This window comes from Trachypithecus francoisi, unplaced genomic scaffold (assembly GCF_009764315.1).
Source record: "Trachypithecus francoisi isolate TF-2019V2 unplaced genomic scaffold, Tfra_2.0 Lachesis_group14, whole genome shotgun sequence".
NCBI classification, from domain to species: domain Eukaryota; kingdom Metazoa; phylum Chordata; class Mammalia; order Primates; family Cercopithecidae; genus Trachypithecus; species Trachypithecus francoisi.
The window spans coordinates 33,094,137-33,111,420 of record NW_022681459.1 but is presented as its reverse complement, the minus strand read 5'-3'; the positions used below and the strand labels follow the sequence as shown (position 1 = coordinate 33,111,420).

At 50.4% G+C, this 17,284-nt stretch overlaps 1 protein-coding gene, 1 long non-coding RNA gene and 1 gene segment (V, D, J or C); 2 read left to right on the top strand and 1 right to left on the bottom strand.

Moving 5' to 3' along the window:
- LOC117096565 (immunoglobulin lambda-1 light chain-like) overlaps positions 1-17,284 on the top strand; it is a 40,314-nt gene that overhangs the window by 8,317 nt on the left and 14,713 nt on the right. For 2 of the 17 annotated variants that reach the window (XM_033234017.1, XM_033234015.1), the window contains exon 3: positions 1,468-1,472. The exons of 8 other annotated variants lie outside the window; for them this stretch is intronic. In XM_033234017.1, the coding sequence (XP_033089908.1) occupies positions 1,468-1,472 (5 nt within the window). Of the gene's footprint in view, positions 1-1,383; positions 1,389-1,467; positions 1,473-2,128; positions 2,155-3,002; positions 3,030-5,877; positions 5,883-6,518; positions 6,522-7,500; positions 7,512-17,284 lie in introns of all 17 variants that reach the window. 7 more of the 17 variants (XM_033234010.1, XM_033234006.1, XM_033234007.1 and 4 more) reach the window with 6 other exon arrangements.
- On the bottom strand, positions 521-10,845 carry LOC117096606. Its single transcript, XR_004442553.1, has 3 exons — positions 10,715-10,845; positions 5,309-5,311; positions 521-531 (listed from the first exon to the last, which is right to left on the bottom strand). It is a non-coding gene; the product is annotated as an uncharacterized LOC117096606 (long non-coding RNA).
- LOC117096575 lies at positions 9,391-17,181 on the top strand. The segment is given in 2 exon segments: positions 9,391-9,825; positions 16,721-17,181. Coding segments are annotated over 2 exon segments (498 nt in total).

The window sequence follows — 17,284 nt, the reverse complement described above, 5'->3', positions numbered from 1 at the left end:
CACAATAGGCCTAAATAGCCTGAATCCGGGACCCCTTTCAGGTTTGCCGCTGTCCTCTCAGGTCCTCACACACACCAGACTCTCCACAGCGGCCTAACTCCGCGATTCCCCGCACAGATCCCGGGACTCGTTTTTCTCCATCAGTCCTGACAGCAGTTCCAAAGACACTTCCCCATTAAGGTGTCCCCAGGCTCTTAATATAATATGACCTTCCTGTTATTTTCTGCCTAAATCTTTTTCATTATCCCCATAGCATTTACAACTGTAGGAATCTTTGCCTATGATTAATTTTATTAATTGATTGATTTGTGTTAATTATTTACTTAATTGGTCATGGATGTTTTACCACAAAATCACACATAAAAAACAGAGGCACAAACAGCTAAGGGTGTATTTCTCCCTGCAATAATACCCACCACCTTCACGAGGACACCAGGATCCTTCTCACTTTTTGTTGCACCACCCCTATGATGTCAGCTTTGTTTTCATCCTTGCTGATGTGTGACCTCAGGGTGGCTGCTGCAGCTCCAGCTATCGCTCCCATATTCAAGGGGAGAAGGGCCTTATGAACCCAGTGCTCTTTTGCAACAGCAAAGCTTTCCTAAGAACAATTTCACCCACTGACCTCACATCTCACTGATCAGGCCTGAGCCACATGGTCAACGCCAGCTGAGCAGGACCTGGGACTCACAGGCACTGGTCTTTTCAGTGAATATAGAAGACAATGCTCAGGTGGAAGGTGACAGGGACTGTCTGCTGGGTCTGCAAACCCAAAAGTTTTCCTGCACGGCCAAACCAGCACAATGAACAACTCACTTCAAGAAGGCCTTGTCTTGTTCCTGCTGAATTCCCACATGCAAGGTCTCCCAGACCACAGTGGCTCTGGATAAACATCTGTTGGGTGGATGTTCTGTCTCTGACTTTGGTGCAGGAGTCACCACTGTACACTGGCCCAGCATCCACAGCAGACACCAGTAAGAGCTACTCCCTGAGTCCTGTGATCCCCACCCTCTGTGCCAAGCCCTGGTATTACCCTCATAACCACCCACCATCCAGAGACATGTGCAGGCAGCCTCAGGTGGACCTTCCTCCTCCTCCTCTAAATATTCATGTTCATATTGTCATGGGTAACCTGCACCCCTCGCACCTGGTATTGAGGCAGGTATGGGTCACAGAGAGAAGAGAAAAACTTCCTCCATTGGCGCCAGCAGTTCACAGACCTGATTCCACAGCAGATCTGATTATACACCTAGACTCAGGAGGCCCTTAAGCCTCCAGAAGCCAGTGTGGAGCAGCCACCAGGGGACAGAACAGAGTCATCTGGCAAAGCCACCTGGAGATGGGGTGGACCTGGGTGACAAGGAGATGCGGACATGCAGGGAGGGTCAGTGACCACAACCTCAGACTAGAAAGAAAGTTGTCATTTTCTACAGCATTGTCCTCAACACTGAGGTACAAATTCTCCAGGCTTTGTGTTTCTCAACTCTGTCTCTGGCCTATGTTGCATATTTGAGACAGGTGCACCTCTTTGCTTCCCCCTACACACTGGCCCACTCTTCTGTGCTAAAACGCTGTCAGTGACACAAACGTCATCCTACCCTGTGGGCATATGTTTCATCTCCCTCCTGTTTGCTCTGAGAGCCTCCTCATTCTGCTACACAGCAAAGACTTCTTTCAGCATATAAGCTGTACCTGACCCTGACCACACACTGGGGATACTGAGGCACAGCACCTATGCCCTACCCCAGAAGCAATGGCAGGTGCCTGCACATGTGCAAGCCTTATGGTATCACCTGTAGAGTGGGGTCACGAGGGTCACAGCATGGGGTTAAAAAGTGCCCTTCAGAGGGGGAGCCAGAGCTACACCTGACATGTGGACTTTGCCACAAAATATTTAAGGACAGGACACCCCTGGAGTCCTAAATTGCCCAAGTTACTCTGAGCCAGTATCGAACAGAGGAAGGACCTTAGGTCTCAGAGTAATCCCTCAGTCGCCATTCTCAGTCAGTCCCTGGCCATCTCCATGCAGGACAAGGAATGACCACAGGGGCAGCACATCATACAACCTGGAAAACACACACAGAATTCCTGTCAGAGCTCTGCATGGCCAGATCAGCTCAGGAGTGAGGCCAGAACACAGCCTGCAGTGGTGACGTCAACCCAGATGTTGGGACCAGAAGGAGAATGAGAATTCTGTGTGCTGAGGGTAGGCCTTCAGGGTGCCCCCTCTCCTCTGTGTCCTTTGGGGCTGAGTTCTTCTCTGGAAACCACACAGCTCCTCCTGCAGCAGCCCCTGACTGCTGATTTGCAACACAGGCCACTCTCTCCAGCAAGGGGACAAGAGAGGCCTGGAAGAATCTGCCCAGCCTGGGCCTCAGGAAGCAGCATCGGAGGTGCCTCAGTCATGGCCTGCACCCCTCTCCTCCTCGGCCTCCTCGCTCACTGCACAGGTGCTGCCCCTAGGGTCCCAGCCACTGGTCCAGTCTCAGGGCTCTGGGTCCAGCCTGGCCCTGACTCTGAGCTCAGCAGGGCCCTGCCTGTGGTGGGCAGGATGCTCAAGAACCTGCTGCGGGTGGATGAGCTGGAGGGCTGAAATCCCCCCACACTGCGCTCCTCTGCTCACCCCGCCCTAAGCGCTCTTTCATCCCTGGAGCTATGTCGAGGCCAGGCACGTGGGAAGATTTTCTTGGAGTTCGGCTCCTCAGTTTCAAGCCTTTTCTCTCCCCTTTTCTCTCTGGTAGGTTCCATGGCCTCCTATGAGCTGACTCAGCCACCCTCATGTCAGTGTCCCCAGGACAGCCAGCCAGCATCACCTGCTCTGCAGATAAATTGGAGGATAAATATGCTCACTGATATCAGCAGAAGCCAGGCCAGTCCCCTGTGCTGGTCATCTATGAAGATAGCAAGTGGCCCTCAGGGATCCCTGAGCAATCCTCTGGCTCTAACTCTGGGAACACGGCCACTCTGACCATCAGCAGGACCCAGGTTCTGGATGAGGCTAATACTGTCAGGCGTGGGACAGCAGCACTGTACACAGTGACAGACAGATGTGGAATGAGACAGAAACCTGCCCCCTCGGCCTGGCTCACAAGGCCCTGCCCTCTCTCCTGCCCCATTACACTGAGCAGGAGGGAGCCTTCCATGTGGAATGGAAGTTTCCAGTCCTGTCCCTGCCCTTATGTTCCTGAGAGATGGGAGCAATTTCCTGTCCACCTCTAGGCTCAGCTTATCCCAGAATAAACTGAGTTGGTCACTTTGATGATCAAATGCCAGCTCCCAAAAGACCCCAGAAATCCCGATATCTAAGCAGCACCAAGTCTATTAATATCAAAGGAGACTAGCCCTAGGATGGAGTCATTTTAGTGTCTCAGAAGGCACAGGGCAATTAAAGGTGTTTATGAGGTTTCAGGATATGCACGTGAGCAGTTAAAGGCAGGGCTTACAAGGAAGGAACCTATTAGAATTGCGGCCTATCTGTGATATCATAGCACAGCCTGGTGGACACAGAGAACAGAAGGTCTTGAATCAAGTCTTGATCAATAAATATTTATTAGATAAGTGAGCAATTTACCTAGGTGAGAACTGTGTGCTCTCTTGAGCAGACTACTTACCTGGATAATTGGTTTTCAGGAATCTCCTGAAGCAATGAGAGACATTCTTTATTGTTTACACCCTCATCCTCCTGGGAAAGAGTGTCCTGGAACCAGCAGTTAACATTGACACAGTTGGTTGCAGTCCTCAGCACAAACATTCATTGCAGGCTGAAAAGTGATAATGGAAGATAAAGGAGTTTATTAAATCCCTAAACACAACCAAATCCATGAGCAGGGATGAGAGATGCTGGCTCAGCTGGCCCAGTCCCACAGGGGTCATCCCTCTTTTGATGGAAATGACCACATGAGGGTCCCCCAGTGGTGTTGGGGGGCCGTCCAGATGGAGGGAACTGGCCTCCCAGGGTTCCCTGCTGCTTGGACTGAGACAAGGTTAGACGGATGGAAGTCTGGTCCAGTCCTTCCCAGCAGCATCTCCAGGCTCCTCCTCCCTCTACTGGCGCTTCCCCTCCGCTCCCCAGCACCACCATTGCTGCCTCATCTCCTGTCTCCTCCCTGTGCTCACCCTGACTCCTCCCTCTGCTCCATGCCCAGCCTCTGCAGAGCAGCCACAGCCCAGAGACTTGGGCAGAAGCTTCCATCCCACCAGCTGCAGAACCTTCCCTACAGAACCAGGCCAGTTCCTGTGTCTCACATTTGTAGAGATCCCAATCCTCCTGAGAGATGCCGGGTGGGCTCTCTGACCCTAGCTGGGAAACCAGCCCACAGTGACCTAGGCTGTTGGCATATGGACTTCAAGCTGGCTAGACCCCACTTGACTGCATCTTCCTGGCCAACTCCAACATCCGGGCTGGGAGTCTGGAATCCTAGTTCCCTTTGCCCATTCACTCCCACTAGGTTTGCTTCTAAACTCCCTGGGCCTCAGGTAGTCTGCCCACCAGAAGCAGTGACGGGCATTTTCCAGGGCTGCAGTGAGTGCCCTGGAACTCTCTCTCTCTCTCTCTCTGAGCCTCTGTTTCCTCATCAGTAGCGGGAGCTAGAAGACCCCCTACCAGGTGGGCCAGTCCATGACATCTACAGAGGGAGCAGGAACCTCTCCTATTTCCTGGAGGAAAGCTGGGGTGGAGGCTGCAACCCAGGATCATCAGAGGAGCTGGGGTCTTCAAGGCTCCTAGGGACCCCTAAAGTGGGGGTCAGAGTGACTTCAGGGGTCTTATTGCTCGGCCCAGACAGAAGATGTTTCCAGTTGTGAAAAATTACTTCAGGGACAATAAGGACAGAGATTCCCCTCTCTGGACAACAGTAGTTGATGTGCCTGGAGTACTCCTCGTACCAGGCAGGGGAGAGTCCTCAACAGAGGAAGTTCTAAGTGTCACCTAGATTTGGGGCCTCGGGGCCTGTATCGGGGTAGGTGATGTCACAGTGAGTGGATGTTCTACAGCCCCTTCCCTAGGAGGTGGCAGAGGGAGGAGCTGGGGGTCATCTGAGGTGTGAGTGAGTCCAACCCTGAGGGTCTTCCCAAGCTGCAGGTCCCTGGGTGTAGAGGGAAGAGGTTCTGGTCAGACAGGCCTGGTGTTGAATCCTGGTCCATTTATTCATTTGGTCAAGAAATACTCATGGAGGGCCCACTATGTGCCAGGTGCCAAGTCAGGTGACTGGGGACACAGTGTTGAGTGGGACAGTTGGCCCCTTCACTGCTGGAGGTATGATATTCTCAAGCCGGGACTCAGGGCTCTACGATTGTATGTCAGATATACAGCCTCTATGTGCATGTCTCCAGAGACTGGTTTCCTGGAGTTCCAAGTGACAGCCATCATTCGTCTTGAATGCGAAAGTTAAAAGAGCATCCAAAAACACAGTGACCCAGATCAATAATATTTAATGCAGTATTTTCAAAAATCGAAATTAATGCCCAAAAAACCCACAATGCACAAAATTTCACGACCTGACTCACTTGCCTCAGTGGTTTCCCTCTTGGTCCTACCCACAGTCCCACAGGTGAGTGACCACGCGAATGCAAACCCAGAGTCAGGCCCCTGCACCCCCTTCTGCCCCGTCACCAGAGCCCTCCCCTGGGTTCCACCTTCCTCTTCTGAAGAGCTCCAGTCGGTTAGTGCTCAGGCTTCTACTCCTGGTCTCTTCTGCCCCCTACTGGACTCTCCCCTTCTGGCTGCACTCCAGGCAGCTGGTGGAGGTTAAAGAACAGAAACCTCCCCAAACTCCACCCTCCAGTTCCAGGCTGGCTCCACCCCTTGTCCAACAAGTCTGGTCCTCCCAGGTCTCTAGTTGCTATTAGTAAGTCCCAGGGCACAGTCTTTACACCAAGTCGCTGTGTGCCTCAGACAAGAAACTCTCTCTCTGAGCCTCTGTTTCCACATCAGTAGAAGGAGCTAGAAGGCCTCCCTGCCAGGTTGGCAAGTCTACTCTGTGACATCTACAAAGGGAGCAGGGATCTCTCCCATTTCCTGGAGGAGAGCTGGGGTGGAGGCTGTAACCCAGGATCACCAGAGGAGCTGGGGTCTTTGGGGTTCCTGAGGATTTCTCAGAGGGGGATCAGGAGCTGCAGAGCCACCTTCTACCTCTAGGGACTCAAAGAGATCCAGAACCGTTGTCACTTCCCCAGCCAATACTTTGTCATCCTGTGCCTCAGACTCTCCCAGATCCCAACAATGAGAAGCTCAAGATGAGGCAAGAAAGACCAGCCAGCTTGAATTTGGGGATGGTGGGGAGTGGGGAGCTGGGAATCCCTGTACCTGGAAGAGAGGAGTCTGCAGTGTTTACAGGTAGAGTTTCTGGGACATGGGGGCTGCAGACTGGGCAGGAGACTGACCAGCAGGAGGCCAAGGTGGGGGACACCCTCAGACATGGAGTAGAAGCAACTGGATGGGGTACACCCCGCTGCTTTGGGAAAGAAGGGCCAGGGCGGGACCCAGAGGGCTCTGCAGAGGCACCACAGACCCTGAGCAGGGGGTCCACCAAGCAGGACAGTTGGACTTGGCCTCCTCTGTCCAAGCCTGGATCCAGCCCTTCCACATGTCAGTCCAGGAGGGCAGAGGGCAGGCCTCGGTGGCCAGAGCTGCAGCTGCACCTGCTGGGGAGGCCTAGTCCAGTCCTCTAGGGTCCCCAGCCAGACTCGGATTTCCGACTGCAACCACCATGGGAGAATGTGGTCTGCGGTGGCGACGTCTGCCCAGAGGCCACAGCAGGTGCAGGGGTGGGGGTAGGGGCAGCAGCTGGGGATGCTACATTTAGGGACAGCCCTTTTTATCCCCAAGACCTGGGACTTTCCCTGGTAGGAGCCACAGCTTCTGGGTCCTGAGCAGGGCGTGAGTGTCATACCCACAGAGGGCCTGGGAGGGAGCAGCTTCAGCCTAGACCCTTCCCCAGCCCCCATAACACAAAGAGCCCGAGATCAGAGGCAGGAACAGGCCAAGCTCCCCAGGGGAGAAGAAGGTGTGCTGGACCAGGGGTTTCCTAGGGCCCTCCCTTGTGCCCTGAATGATGTCTGTTAGGGCACCTACACAACATTACAGATCAGTGCCTTGCCTATCTCCAAGGACAGGGATGTGTGGTGATTATCTGTATAATCCAGCCCCCAGCACCTGGGCCTCAAAAGTTGCCCAAGCAATACGTATAAAGATCCATCCTGGAGATCTTTGAAAACTGATTCGATGACTCGAACCATTAAGTCATGATCACCATCCTCAACTTCATCTCTTTCTTCCTCCTCCTCCTCATTATCATCACCTTCAAGAACTGTGAAGGGTCTGAGACTTCATCCTATTTGCAGACTAAAATGTAAGCCTGCCACAGTGTCATGGATGCTGGCAGAAGACACAAGATTCCTGGGTCAGAGACAATGGACAATCTGTCTTTCACAGCAATAGCAGTTGCCAAGGTATCAGCATTGTCTTGCACCAGTTCAACAAGGTGATGCAAAGAAGGCCAGGTGACATCTGCGTGCCAGAGCTCAGGGATCTTAAACATTTTATACTTTATAGTAAGCATATCTGCCTTTTGCTCCAAAGAGAGGCACTCTCTGTACCTTCCGAGGTTGTTCACTCTACAAATATCCTTGAAAAGATAATCCACAAGAAAGGCAATCAGTGCCTTTGCCTGAGAAACATGCAGAAATGCAGAGATCCATAGTAGACCACTGTCTCCCAACAACTATCAACTTTATCAATGAAATGAAGTCTCGGGCTATTTATCTGTTACCACAGCCCTCAAAAATGTCTGGCTTGATTGTCACCAAATGTATCAGGGAAGTTAAGGAGCTTCTGACTCAAAATATGAACCAAGCAATTCTCAAAGGGGCCTTCCAGGAAATTCACTTTAGGAAGTCCTACGAGGCTCCTCTGAGAGTTGCTAAAACAAAACATTGACAGCCCTAGAGGGCTGCAGATCCGAACTTGAGCAGATATTTTTAAAGATTTTGTGGCAGAAAAAGTATCCGGAAAGCAAGAGGGCAGACCCTCACTGCAGTTCTGTAAGGTGACAGAGCAGGGGCCTTTCTCACCAGAGTATGGGGTCCTGAAGGTCTCCTTAAACATTTTTGTACTAGGTTCTCAGGTGCAATAGAAAAGATGGGAGCAGTGAATGGGGGGTAAAGGAGTGCAAATGACACAAGGGGCCACATGAAGCAAAAGAGGTTTATTCAACCAGATTTAATCCATGTTTAATTGAGCAACTCCTTTGTGATGAGCTCTGGGTTTTCCCATGCACCAAGCAGTGTGTTACCACCTAGACCCAGAGAGCCATGTCATCATCAGGAAAGCACGCCTTAGTGTCATGCAAGGACCAGGCCTCAGATTCCGACTCCAGCCCTACCGCCTGTTGGCCCTATGACATTAAAAAAGTAGGGAATCAGCCTGAGCAGCATTTCCTCATCTTCAAATGTAGGGGACAGTAATCTTAGCTGCCAGGATTAGTGCTTGTAAAGCACCAGGGCTAAAGAGCATTGCTATTATTATTGTATTATGCATCATATTCCCATATCATAGTCAAAAAGGAACCCAACTCAAAGCAACTGCTAGCCCTCTCCTCCTCCACCACTGCTGAATGGAGCCAGATACGAGTATTCTAGGTGGACAGATGAATAGAAATACAGGGGATGAGCCCCTTCCTAGATCCTAGCGCAGCTTGCTCCCTACTCAAGGAATGACATTTGGCCCTGCATTCATCTTCTCTGGATGGTAATTTTCTCACCTGTAACACAGAGACACTTGCCTCAATGACATCCCACACGTTGTTCTGAATCCCAAAGTAAGAGAAGAACAAAAAGAGAACCAGGATTTGTTCAACACCCACTGAGTGCTTAGCAAACACATGGTTTCTTTAACCCTCATAACCTTCATGCTGCAGAGGAACTCTCCCCATTTTACAGATAAGGAAACAGAGGCCCAGAGGTAACCTAGGTCTGGATAGACTCCACATTTGTGATTTCACAACTCTTCCTTGCCTGAAGGATATAGAATCACTCCCTGCAGGGTTCTTGCCTGACTCAAGAAAGGGCCACAGGGTAGCCGGCCGGGCTTAACCCAGCCAAGAAAGGGCTGGTCCCAACTGGCGGGAGTGCAGTGTGCAGTCACGCAGCCTGGAGGACTGATCAGAAAAGAAGCCACAGCTCCAGCCCCAGCCCCAACACCCTGAGCTCAAGCCCTTGGGGACTCCTGATGGGCAGTTCTTTAGGCCCTAGGGAGATGCTCCAGAGACCCAGGCTGCCCTTCGGGAAACGGGGAAGGGAAGTGAGTCAGGTGCACACCACCCAGGGCCCCAGGGGCGGGGCGGGGCCAGGCAGGCAGCTGTGGTGGGAGGCAGTTGAGCCCTGGATTGTGACCGCATCAGGGCAGTTGGTAGATGCCCCTCTGGGAGAGATTCCCAGGGGTAACAGCCATGGACGAAGGGCCTGGTCTAGGGACAGGGACCAGAGCCAGTCCAGGGAGAGGACAGAGCCAATGGACTGGGGCGCACTGTAACAGCCCTGCTGGCGAGAGGGACCTGGGCAAGGCCCTCCAGGGAGCCCACGATGCAAGTCGGGTCAGAGGTGCCCCTGACCCTGAGGGCCAATGAGACCCAAGACAGGCCAAGTGGGTCATGAGACCCCTGAGGAGCTGGGCCCTGGTCCCACGCAGTGCTGGCCCCTGCTGCTGCTGGGTCTGGCCGTGGTCGCCCATGGGCTGCTGCGCCCAATGGCTGCACCGCAGAGCAGGGACCCATACCCTGGAGCCTCAGTTGGAAGCAGCCGATCCAGCCTGCGGAGCCTGTGGGGCAGGTAAGGAGCGAGAGATTCCAGGGGATGTGGGGGTCCTGCGGCACAGCTGGGAAAGGTGACCAAGGGGAGATGAACCAGAGGAGTGAGGAGGAAGGTTAACCCCTAAGAGGGGCCTGGGCAGACACTGGCTTTAACTAATGGGTTGATATTTGGTCCGTCACAGATTTGTTTGAATTATTGTTTTTAATATCATATAAAGATATTATTTTGCTTGATTTCTAGGTTTTCTGACCCCACTTAAATTTTGCACTAGGGTCAGTGCCTCAATCACCTAGTCCTAGTCCTCTGGGTAGGGCAGGAACAGAGGCAGAGACAGGACGTCCACAGGGGGTGATGGTCACTGTCCCCACAGGGTGCCCAGGCCTGTTCCTCTTCCTCCTCCTCCTCCTCTCTGCCCAGGTGCCTCCTGCCCTGTGAGGGCAGGGGGCCACTCCCTGGAGAAGGCAGCAAGGGCTTGGCTTGGTCTCCCCCAAAGCCGTTCATTCACCGACTTGCACATAAATGCTTGCTGGGACCAGGCTCAGGGACACAGGGAAGATGGGCTGAACTGAGGGGAGCTGTCCAGTCATTGGAACAGACCCATGGCCCATGTTTGGAGCAATAAAGGGAGAGGAGAGCTCCTTCTGGGATGATGCCCAGGCTGGTCTCACAGATCGACGGGCACCAGCTGGTGATGGGTGCCCCCAAAAGACAGAGCAGCTTCAGAGGAGAGGAGAGCACAGGATGAAGCTGGGAGCTCCTGGGTGACTGGGGAGGCAGGAAGACCATAGGATCCATGCCCCATCCCCAGAGTCCAGGATGAGTCCTTGGATGGATTTAGATAGGAGACTGATTATCAGAGTCGGATTTGTGTTTTTGGAAAAATTAGCACTGGATAGGAGGCTGATACGCCCAGTTTCCTATGAAATGGGAGCATGAAGCTGAAGTGAGGGATGAGCAGAGGGGAGCAGACACTCTCGGGGACTGTCTATGGGCGTTGAAAATGTATAACCATTTTAGTAATAGGCGGCGAGTCAAAAAACAAAGTGTATTTATCTAAATTGGGCAATTCCACTTCTAGGAATTTATCCTAAGGCTGTGGGGGGGAGGGGAATAATCAAAGCTGTAACCAAATGTTTATAACAAGGGTGTGTTAGCTCAGCATTATTAATGATGGGAGAAAACTGGAAATAACCCAAATATCTGAAAGGGTGTGAAAAAACACAATTGTGTTTGGGGGTTGTTGTTGTTTTGAAATGGAGTCCTGCTCTGTTGCCTAGGCTGGAGTACAGTGGCATGGCCACAGCTCACTGCAGCCTCAACATCCAGGGTTCAAATGATCCTCCAGCCTCGGCCTCCTGAGTAGCTAGGACTACAGCTGCAGGCCCCTATGCCTGGCGAATTTTTATTAGGATTATTATTATTTCAGAGACAGAGCCTCACTATGTTGCTCAGGCCTGTCTCAAATTCCTAGGCTCAAGCAATCCTTCCACCTCAACTTCCCCTGTGCTGGAATTACAGGTGTGAGCCACTGCACCTGGCCCAGCTGTGTTTTTAAAGTATATATGCATTTTCAAAAACCTGTCCGAAAATATAGAAAAATGTCAATGGTGTGTCTGGTTGGCTAGTGAGATTTCCCCTAATTTTAATTGTGGCTTTATAATTTTCTGGTTTTGTGATGTTCACAAAAAGACATTTCTTCTAATACAATTTTTAATACAAGAGTAATGTACTCATGTACATTACTCTTTTTGCAATGAGTACATTACAAAATGTAATCACTTTTGTACATTACTCTTTTTCCTTGCCAAAAAAAATAAAAGATTAAGCAGAGAAGTATATATAGTAAAAACAGTGCTTCTTCTTACCATCTCCTACCTCTTCCCGAGATAGCCACTGTCAGGTTGGTCAATATGCTTCCAGAACTTTTCCTGTGTTGTATGTGTCCCTGAAAATACACACACATACATACACACACACACACACACACACACACACACACACAGAGTTGGTGTTGGGATTTTATTTTGCAAAAATAGAGCCATATTTTACATATTACCAACTTTTAATCTATTATTGACACTTTCTGTATCAGTCCATATGGATTTATAAGCAAAGTTTAGATGAGCCAAGATTTATTTCCACTAAAAAATCTAAATGACAAATGATGCTGCAGTGGAAATTCATGTGTGCGTGTGTGCAAAGTTCACTTATATATCTCCCCAGGATAGATGCCTAAAAGTGGAATTGCTGGATCAGAGAGAATGTACTTTTGAAATGTTATAGGTGGTGCTTCCAAAAGTCTGTGTCCATTCACTCTGGTGAGTGGTAGTGCCTTCTCTCCTACATTCTTGCCAATAATGCAAAATTGAATGTGTTTATTGTTTTATTGTGTATTTTATTGCTGGTGAAATTTATTTTTGACATTTTTATTTATTGGTTTTATTTCCTCTATGGTCACTATGTTGCCCGCTTTTCCATTCAGCTGTTTTCATCTTTTTATATATCTATAATATATTGGGATATATTTGGGATTTTAGCCACTTGTTTAATATATGTATTGTAAATAATTTTCCCTGGTCTGTTTTACGGGTCTTTTGTTTATGGGGTCTCCCACCATAAAACTGTTGTAAATTTTTATGTGTCAAACTGGTTTAACCTTTTCTTTATGGTTTCTGTGACCTCGGCCATCTGTAGGAAGTTGTCTTTATCTCAATATTATAAAGTCATTTTTCTATCTTATTGTGGTACTTTTGGTGTATTAGTGTTTTATTGTTTTTTTTTTTCTTTACTTCACCTGGAGTTTATTTTTGTGGATGTAGGAATAAAACCTTATCTTCCAAATAGGAAAGCCAGTCATCACACCTGTGTTGAATATAAATGCAGCTTTACTCAACTACTACATTACTGATTTATTACATTCTTTCTGTGGTTCTCTTGGTTTATTCATCTATTCCCGCACCCAACCTGTTTTGGTTATTTTAGCTTTATAGTACGTTCGGTATCTGGTAGGGAAAGGACCTGTTATTGTCACTTTTTCTCAAAATAGTCATGTCTATTACCCGTCATTCTTAAGAGTCAGATTGCAGAATCGGTTTCCTAATTTTCAAAAATCATTCTTTTGGTGTTATGTTTGTAATATCACAGAATATGGGATTAATTTGAGAACTGCTATATTTATAATGCTCAGTGGTGTTTTTGTCCAGAGACATGACGTACTCTCCATTCACTCAGAGAAGTGGTTTAATATTTTATTCATGCAAATCTTGCACACTTTGCTTTTTATTCATAAAGCGTTTGTAAATATAATTTTATTGAAGTTACAATTTTTTCCCAATATCCTAAATGATTACTGTTTCTATAGCAAGGAACCCTGTTAACTTCTGTATGTTACTCTTGTATCCAGCCACTTTAACTCTTGTATTAATTCCAGCAGTTCTTCAGCTGATTCTGTGTGTGTGTGTGTGTGTGTTTAGTCAACTATCACACCATTTGCCAAAAACAATTTTCTCTCTTTTTCCCTAATATTTATACATCCTCCTCTCCCCCCTTTATGCCATTTCATTGGCTAGAATCTATGGAATATGTTGAATAATAAAAGTGAGAATAGACAACCTTGCCTTGTTTCTGACTCTTCAAATGTTTTGCCTTTAAATATGAAGGTTGCAGTAAATTTGAGGAGATATTCTTCATTAAGAAAGTTTTCTTCAGTAACTTAATCAAATGCGAAATGTTTGCTTTCTATATAGAAACAAGTGTTGAATTCATATTACTATTATATGAAATTGTTTCAAAAATCTTCTGCACACGTCTTAAATACAAATGTATTAAATACAAGCTGCTGCTGAGATGAAAATTGTTGGCCCCATCACAATGGCTATCTTGCAATGTAAATAAATTCCCTTGGGAAATAAAATCAGATTTGGAAGAGTCTGAGGATTCTTGCCATCATGAACTCTTAGTGTGTGACCTGGGTGTTTTTCTTTTTCTCTGGGGGATGTTAATGGTATCTTGTGTCATGCTAGGATGCCTAGGACAGAGCGCAATACAATGAGGAGAAGGCATTCTGTGATGTCCCCGGATGCCTCTGGCTGGAAGAGTAACTTGCTGAAGTGAGGACTCTGTGGAGGAGCAACGTTACATGGAAATAAGTTTAGTTGGGATCTATTGAGTTGGAGGTGTCTACAGGGCATCCAAGCAGACGTTAAGTTGAGAAGGCAGAATATATGTGAATCTGGAGCCAAAAAGAGAGGTAAGGGCTGGAAATAGGGATCTAAGACCCCTGGAAAGTTGTGAGTGTGCACAATGAGGGTCAGATGCAGAGAAAATTAGGAGAATACAGAGAGCAGAACCCAGGATGGGGATCTGGGAGTCAGCAGTTGGGCATGGGCCTGAGAGAAAAGGAAGCCAACGAGGAGGAGAGGGGGCAGTCTCAGACACCAAGGAGGGGAGAGTGACTAGAAAGAAGAACTTCTTGCAGAGGCTGAAGGGGACTGGGGAAGAACCTGGGACAAAGGACTGTTGGCCTTAACCAGAGAGATTTGAGGGAGAGATGAGGCTGAGAGCCAAGCAACCCTGCCATGTCCCAGCATAAAAACAGTACCTGACACAGATGGATGCTTGGGAGCTGTTGTTGGATGAATGAGTGGACAGATGCATGGATGGATGGATGATAGATGAATGGACAAACAGATGAATAGATGAACAGCTGGATGGACAATTGGATGGATGGGTAGATGGAAAGAATGATCTGAGAGATCAGAAAAAGCTTCATGCACAAAGTGGGACTGAACTGCGTTTCCATGGGTGGAAAGCAGAGGACTCTGCACTTAAGTAAGGAATGACTCAGTGTTCTCAATCTAGGGAGAAAGCCAGCCAGGCTTGACTGGGGACACTTATGTGGGGGACTCAGAGGCCCTTTAAATGAGGCCAGACGAAGTTGCATGGGTCGAAGCCAACTCAGCACTCCTCTGCCACACTGCACAGGAGGGGATGTGTCACTCAGGGAGTTGCTGGGACCTACTGGTCCCAGTGTTGTCATCAGCACTGACAGCCTCAGAGAGGAAGGACACACACTGGGGTGACTCCAAGGCTGTGGGTGGCACTTGCCTTGGATAGGGGACAGGCATGGGGAAACATCTGGGGGACTGGCCACCCCCCTGCTTCATGCCTAGGTCCCAGCCCCGCCTCCTGCAACCCTCTGCCCGTCATGCCCAGCAGGCTCCCACTCTAGCCCAGCCCCTAGGGAGCAGAGCCCAGGTGCTGGCCCTGGAGGTTTTGGTCTGAGCCTCAGTCACTGTGTTACATCTTCGGTGGTGGGACCCAGCTCACCGTCCTAGGTAAGTGGCTCTCAACCTTTCCCAGACTGTCTCACCCGCTGCTGTCCCTGGAAAATCTGTTTTCTCTCTCTGGGGCTTCCTCCCATCTGTCCTCCAAGCCTTAAGCACTGACCCCTACCTTTCTCCATGGGGCATGGAGGAGGCGCGTTAGTCTTGGGGTAACCGGCAGGAAGGGCCCTCACAGTGGGAACAGCCGCCTTGAGGTTCCAACAGCTGGATGCAGCCTGGTCCCGGGGCCTGAGCTGGGATTGGGCAGGGTCAGGGCTCCTCCTCTCTTCCAGGGCAGATGTCTGAGTGAGAGACAGAGGCTGGCTCTGATGAGGGGCCCTGTAGTGGCCTTAGGGACATTGCCCAGTGACCCCTGGGGTCAAGGCCAGAGGCTGCTGGGGTGGGCCTGGGGGCTGCTGAGTCTCATAGTCTAGGGGAGTAGCCCCAAGAACAGCTGAGGGTCTACAGTGAGGACTCGATGCCCATCCAGTCTAGGAGGGCCACATGGGGGCCTGGTGACACAGAAGTCACCCGAAGGGGAGACGAGTGGAGGGCACAGGGAGGGCTCTGGGTCTAGGCTGCAGCTCTGTGGCCTATGCTGGGTCATGAGGACATGGGGACACAGAAGGATGGGTGAGACTGGGGGAGGTGCCAGAATTCAACCCTCCCAGGACAGTCACCAGAAAGGAGAGGGTGTCTTACAGCAGAGATGTGTCTATCCCTGGAGCCCCGTCACCTCTGGGGCTCGGTGTTTCTCTGTTCATGGATCGGACTCCTGCTTGCCTCGAAGGGCATGTTAGATTCAGAGGACCACAGGGGAGCAAATGAGGGGTGCAGAGAACTCCATGGCTACCACATGAAGGTTGGGGTCATCAGAGGCTGCTGGGGTGGACCAGGGGGCTGCGGAGTCTCATAGTCTGGGGGGGCAACCACAAGACCAGCTGAGGTGAAGGGTTCTGTAGTCAGGCTCGTGGACACAGGAGACATCTCAAAGCCTCAGAGGAGCCCCAAGGCTTGTCTAGATGGAGCCCACTCCTTGCCAGGAGAGCCAAGTGGGCTGGGCGGGGGCAGAGCCTGGTGCATGTGAGGGATAGAAAGCTCTAGTTCAAAGCAGGCTTGGGCCTCCCCACACACTGCCTGCCAGGACAGCTCTACGGGCTGAGCAGGGGACCCACAGTTCACAGATGAGGCTCTAGGTCCCGGAAGAATAAAGTGGGTGGTGGAGGGGGTATCTAGGGGTGGAAATGAGGGATCGAGGGGTCAAGGCCACATTCTGAATTCAAACTCCAGAGATCAAAGAAGGAACACAGCCTGCCCTGGGTATATGGGGAAATCGACGCTGTAGAGGAGAGGGGCTGGACCAGGACACCTGGGAAAGGTGACTTGGGAGGGCTCCTAGGAAGGTACAGAGCTGTCTGCCCTCCACAGGGCATGAGTGGAAAGGACAGGGAAAGGAGAGAAACAGAGAACCCCGAGTGGACTGGACGGCCCCACTGTGAACCCTCCCAGAGACTTTAGACAGACAGAGGGGTTCCACAACACCCCGGTGTTCTGTCTGCCCTCTCTCACCCCCTTCTCTGTCCACACAGGTCAGCCCAAGGCTTCCCCCTCAGTCACTCTGTTCCCGCCCTCCTCTGAGGAGCTCCAAGCCAACAAGGCCACACTAGTGTGTCTCATCAGTGACTTCTACCCGGGAGTCGTCAAAGTGGCCTGGAAGGCAGGTGACAGCCCTGTCAACACGGGAGTGGAGACCACCACACCCTCCAAACAGAGCAACAACAAGTATGCGGCCAGCAGCTACCTGAGCCTGACGCCTGACCAGTGGAAGTCCAAGAAGAGCTACAGCTGCCAGGTCACGCACGAAGGGAGCACCGTGGAGAAGACAGTGGCCCCTGCAGAATGTTCATAGGTTCCCACCCCTCACCCCACCCATGGGGGCCTGGAGCTGCAGGATCCCAGGAGAGGGGTCTCTCCTCCCACCCAAAGGCATCCAGCCCTTTTCCCTGCACTCATGAAACCCTCAATAAATATTCTCATTGACAGTCAGAAATCTTGTTTAATCTTATTTTTTTCTTAAATTCCTAGCCTCCCCGGGCATCTCAGTGTGGGGTACAGGGAATTCTGCACCCAGTGTCAAAGTCACCCAAGGGGAG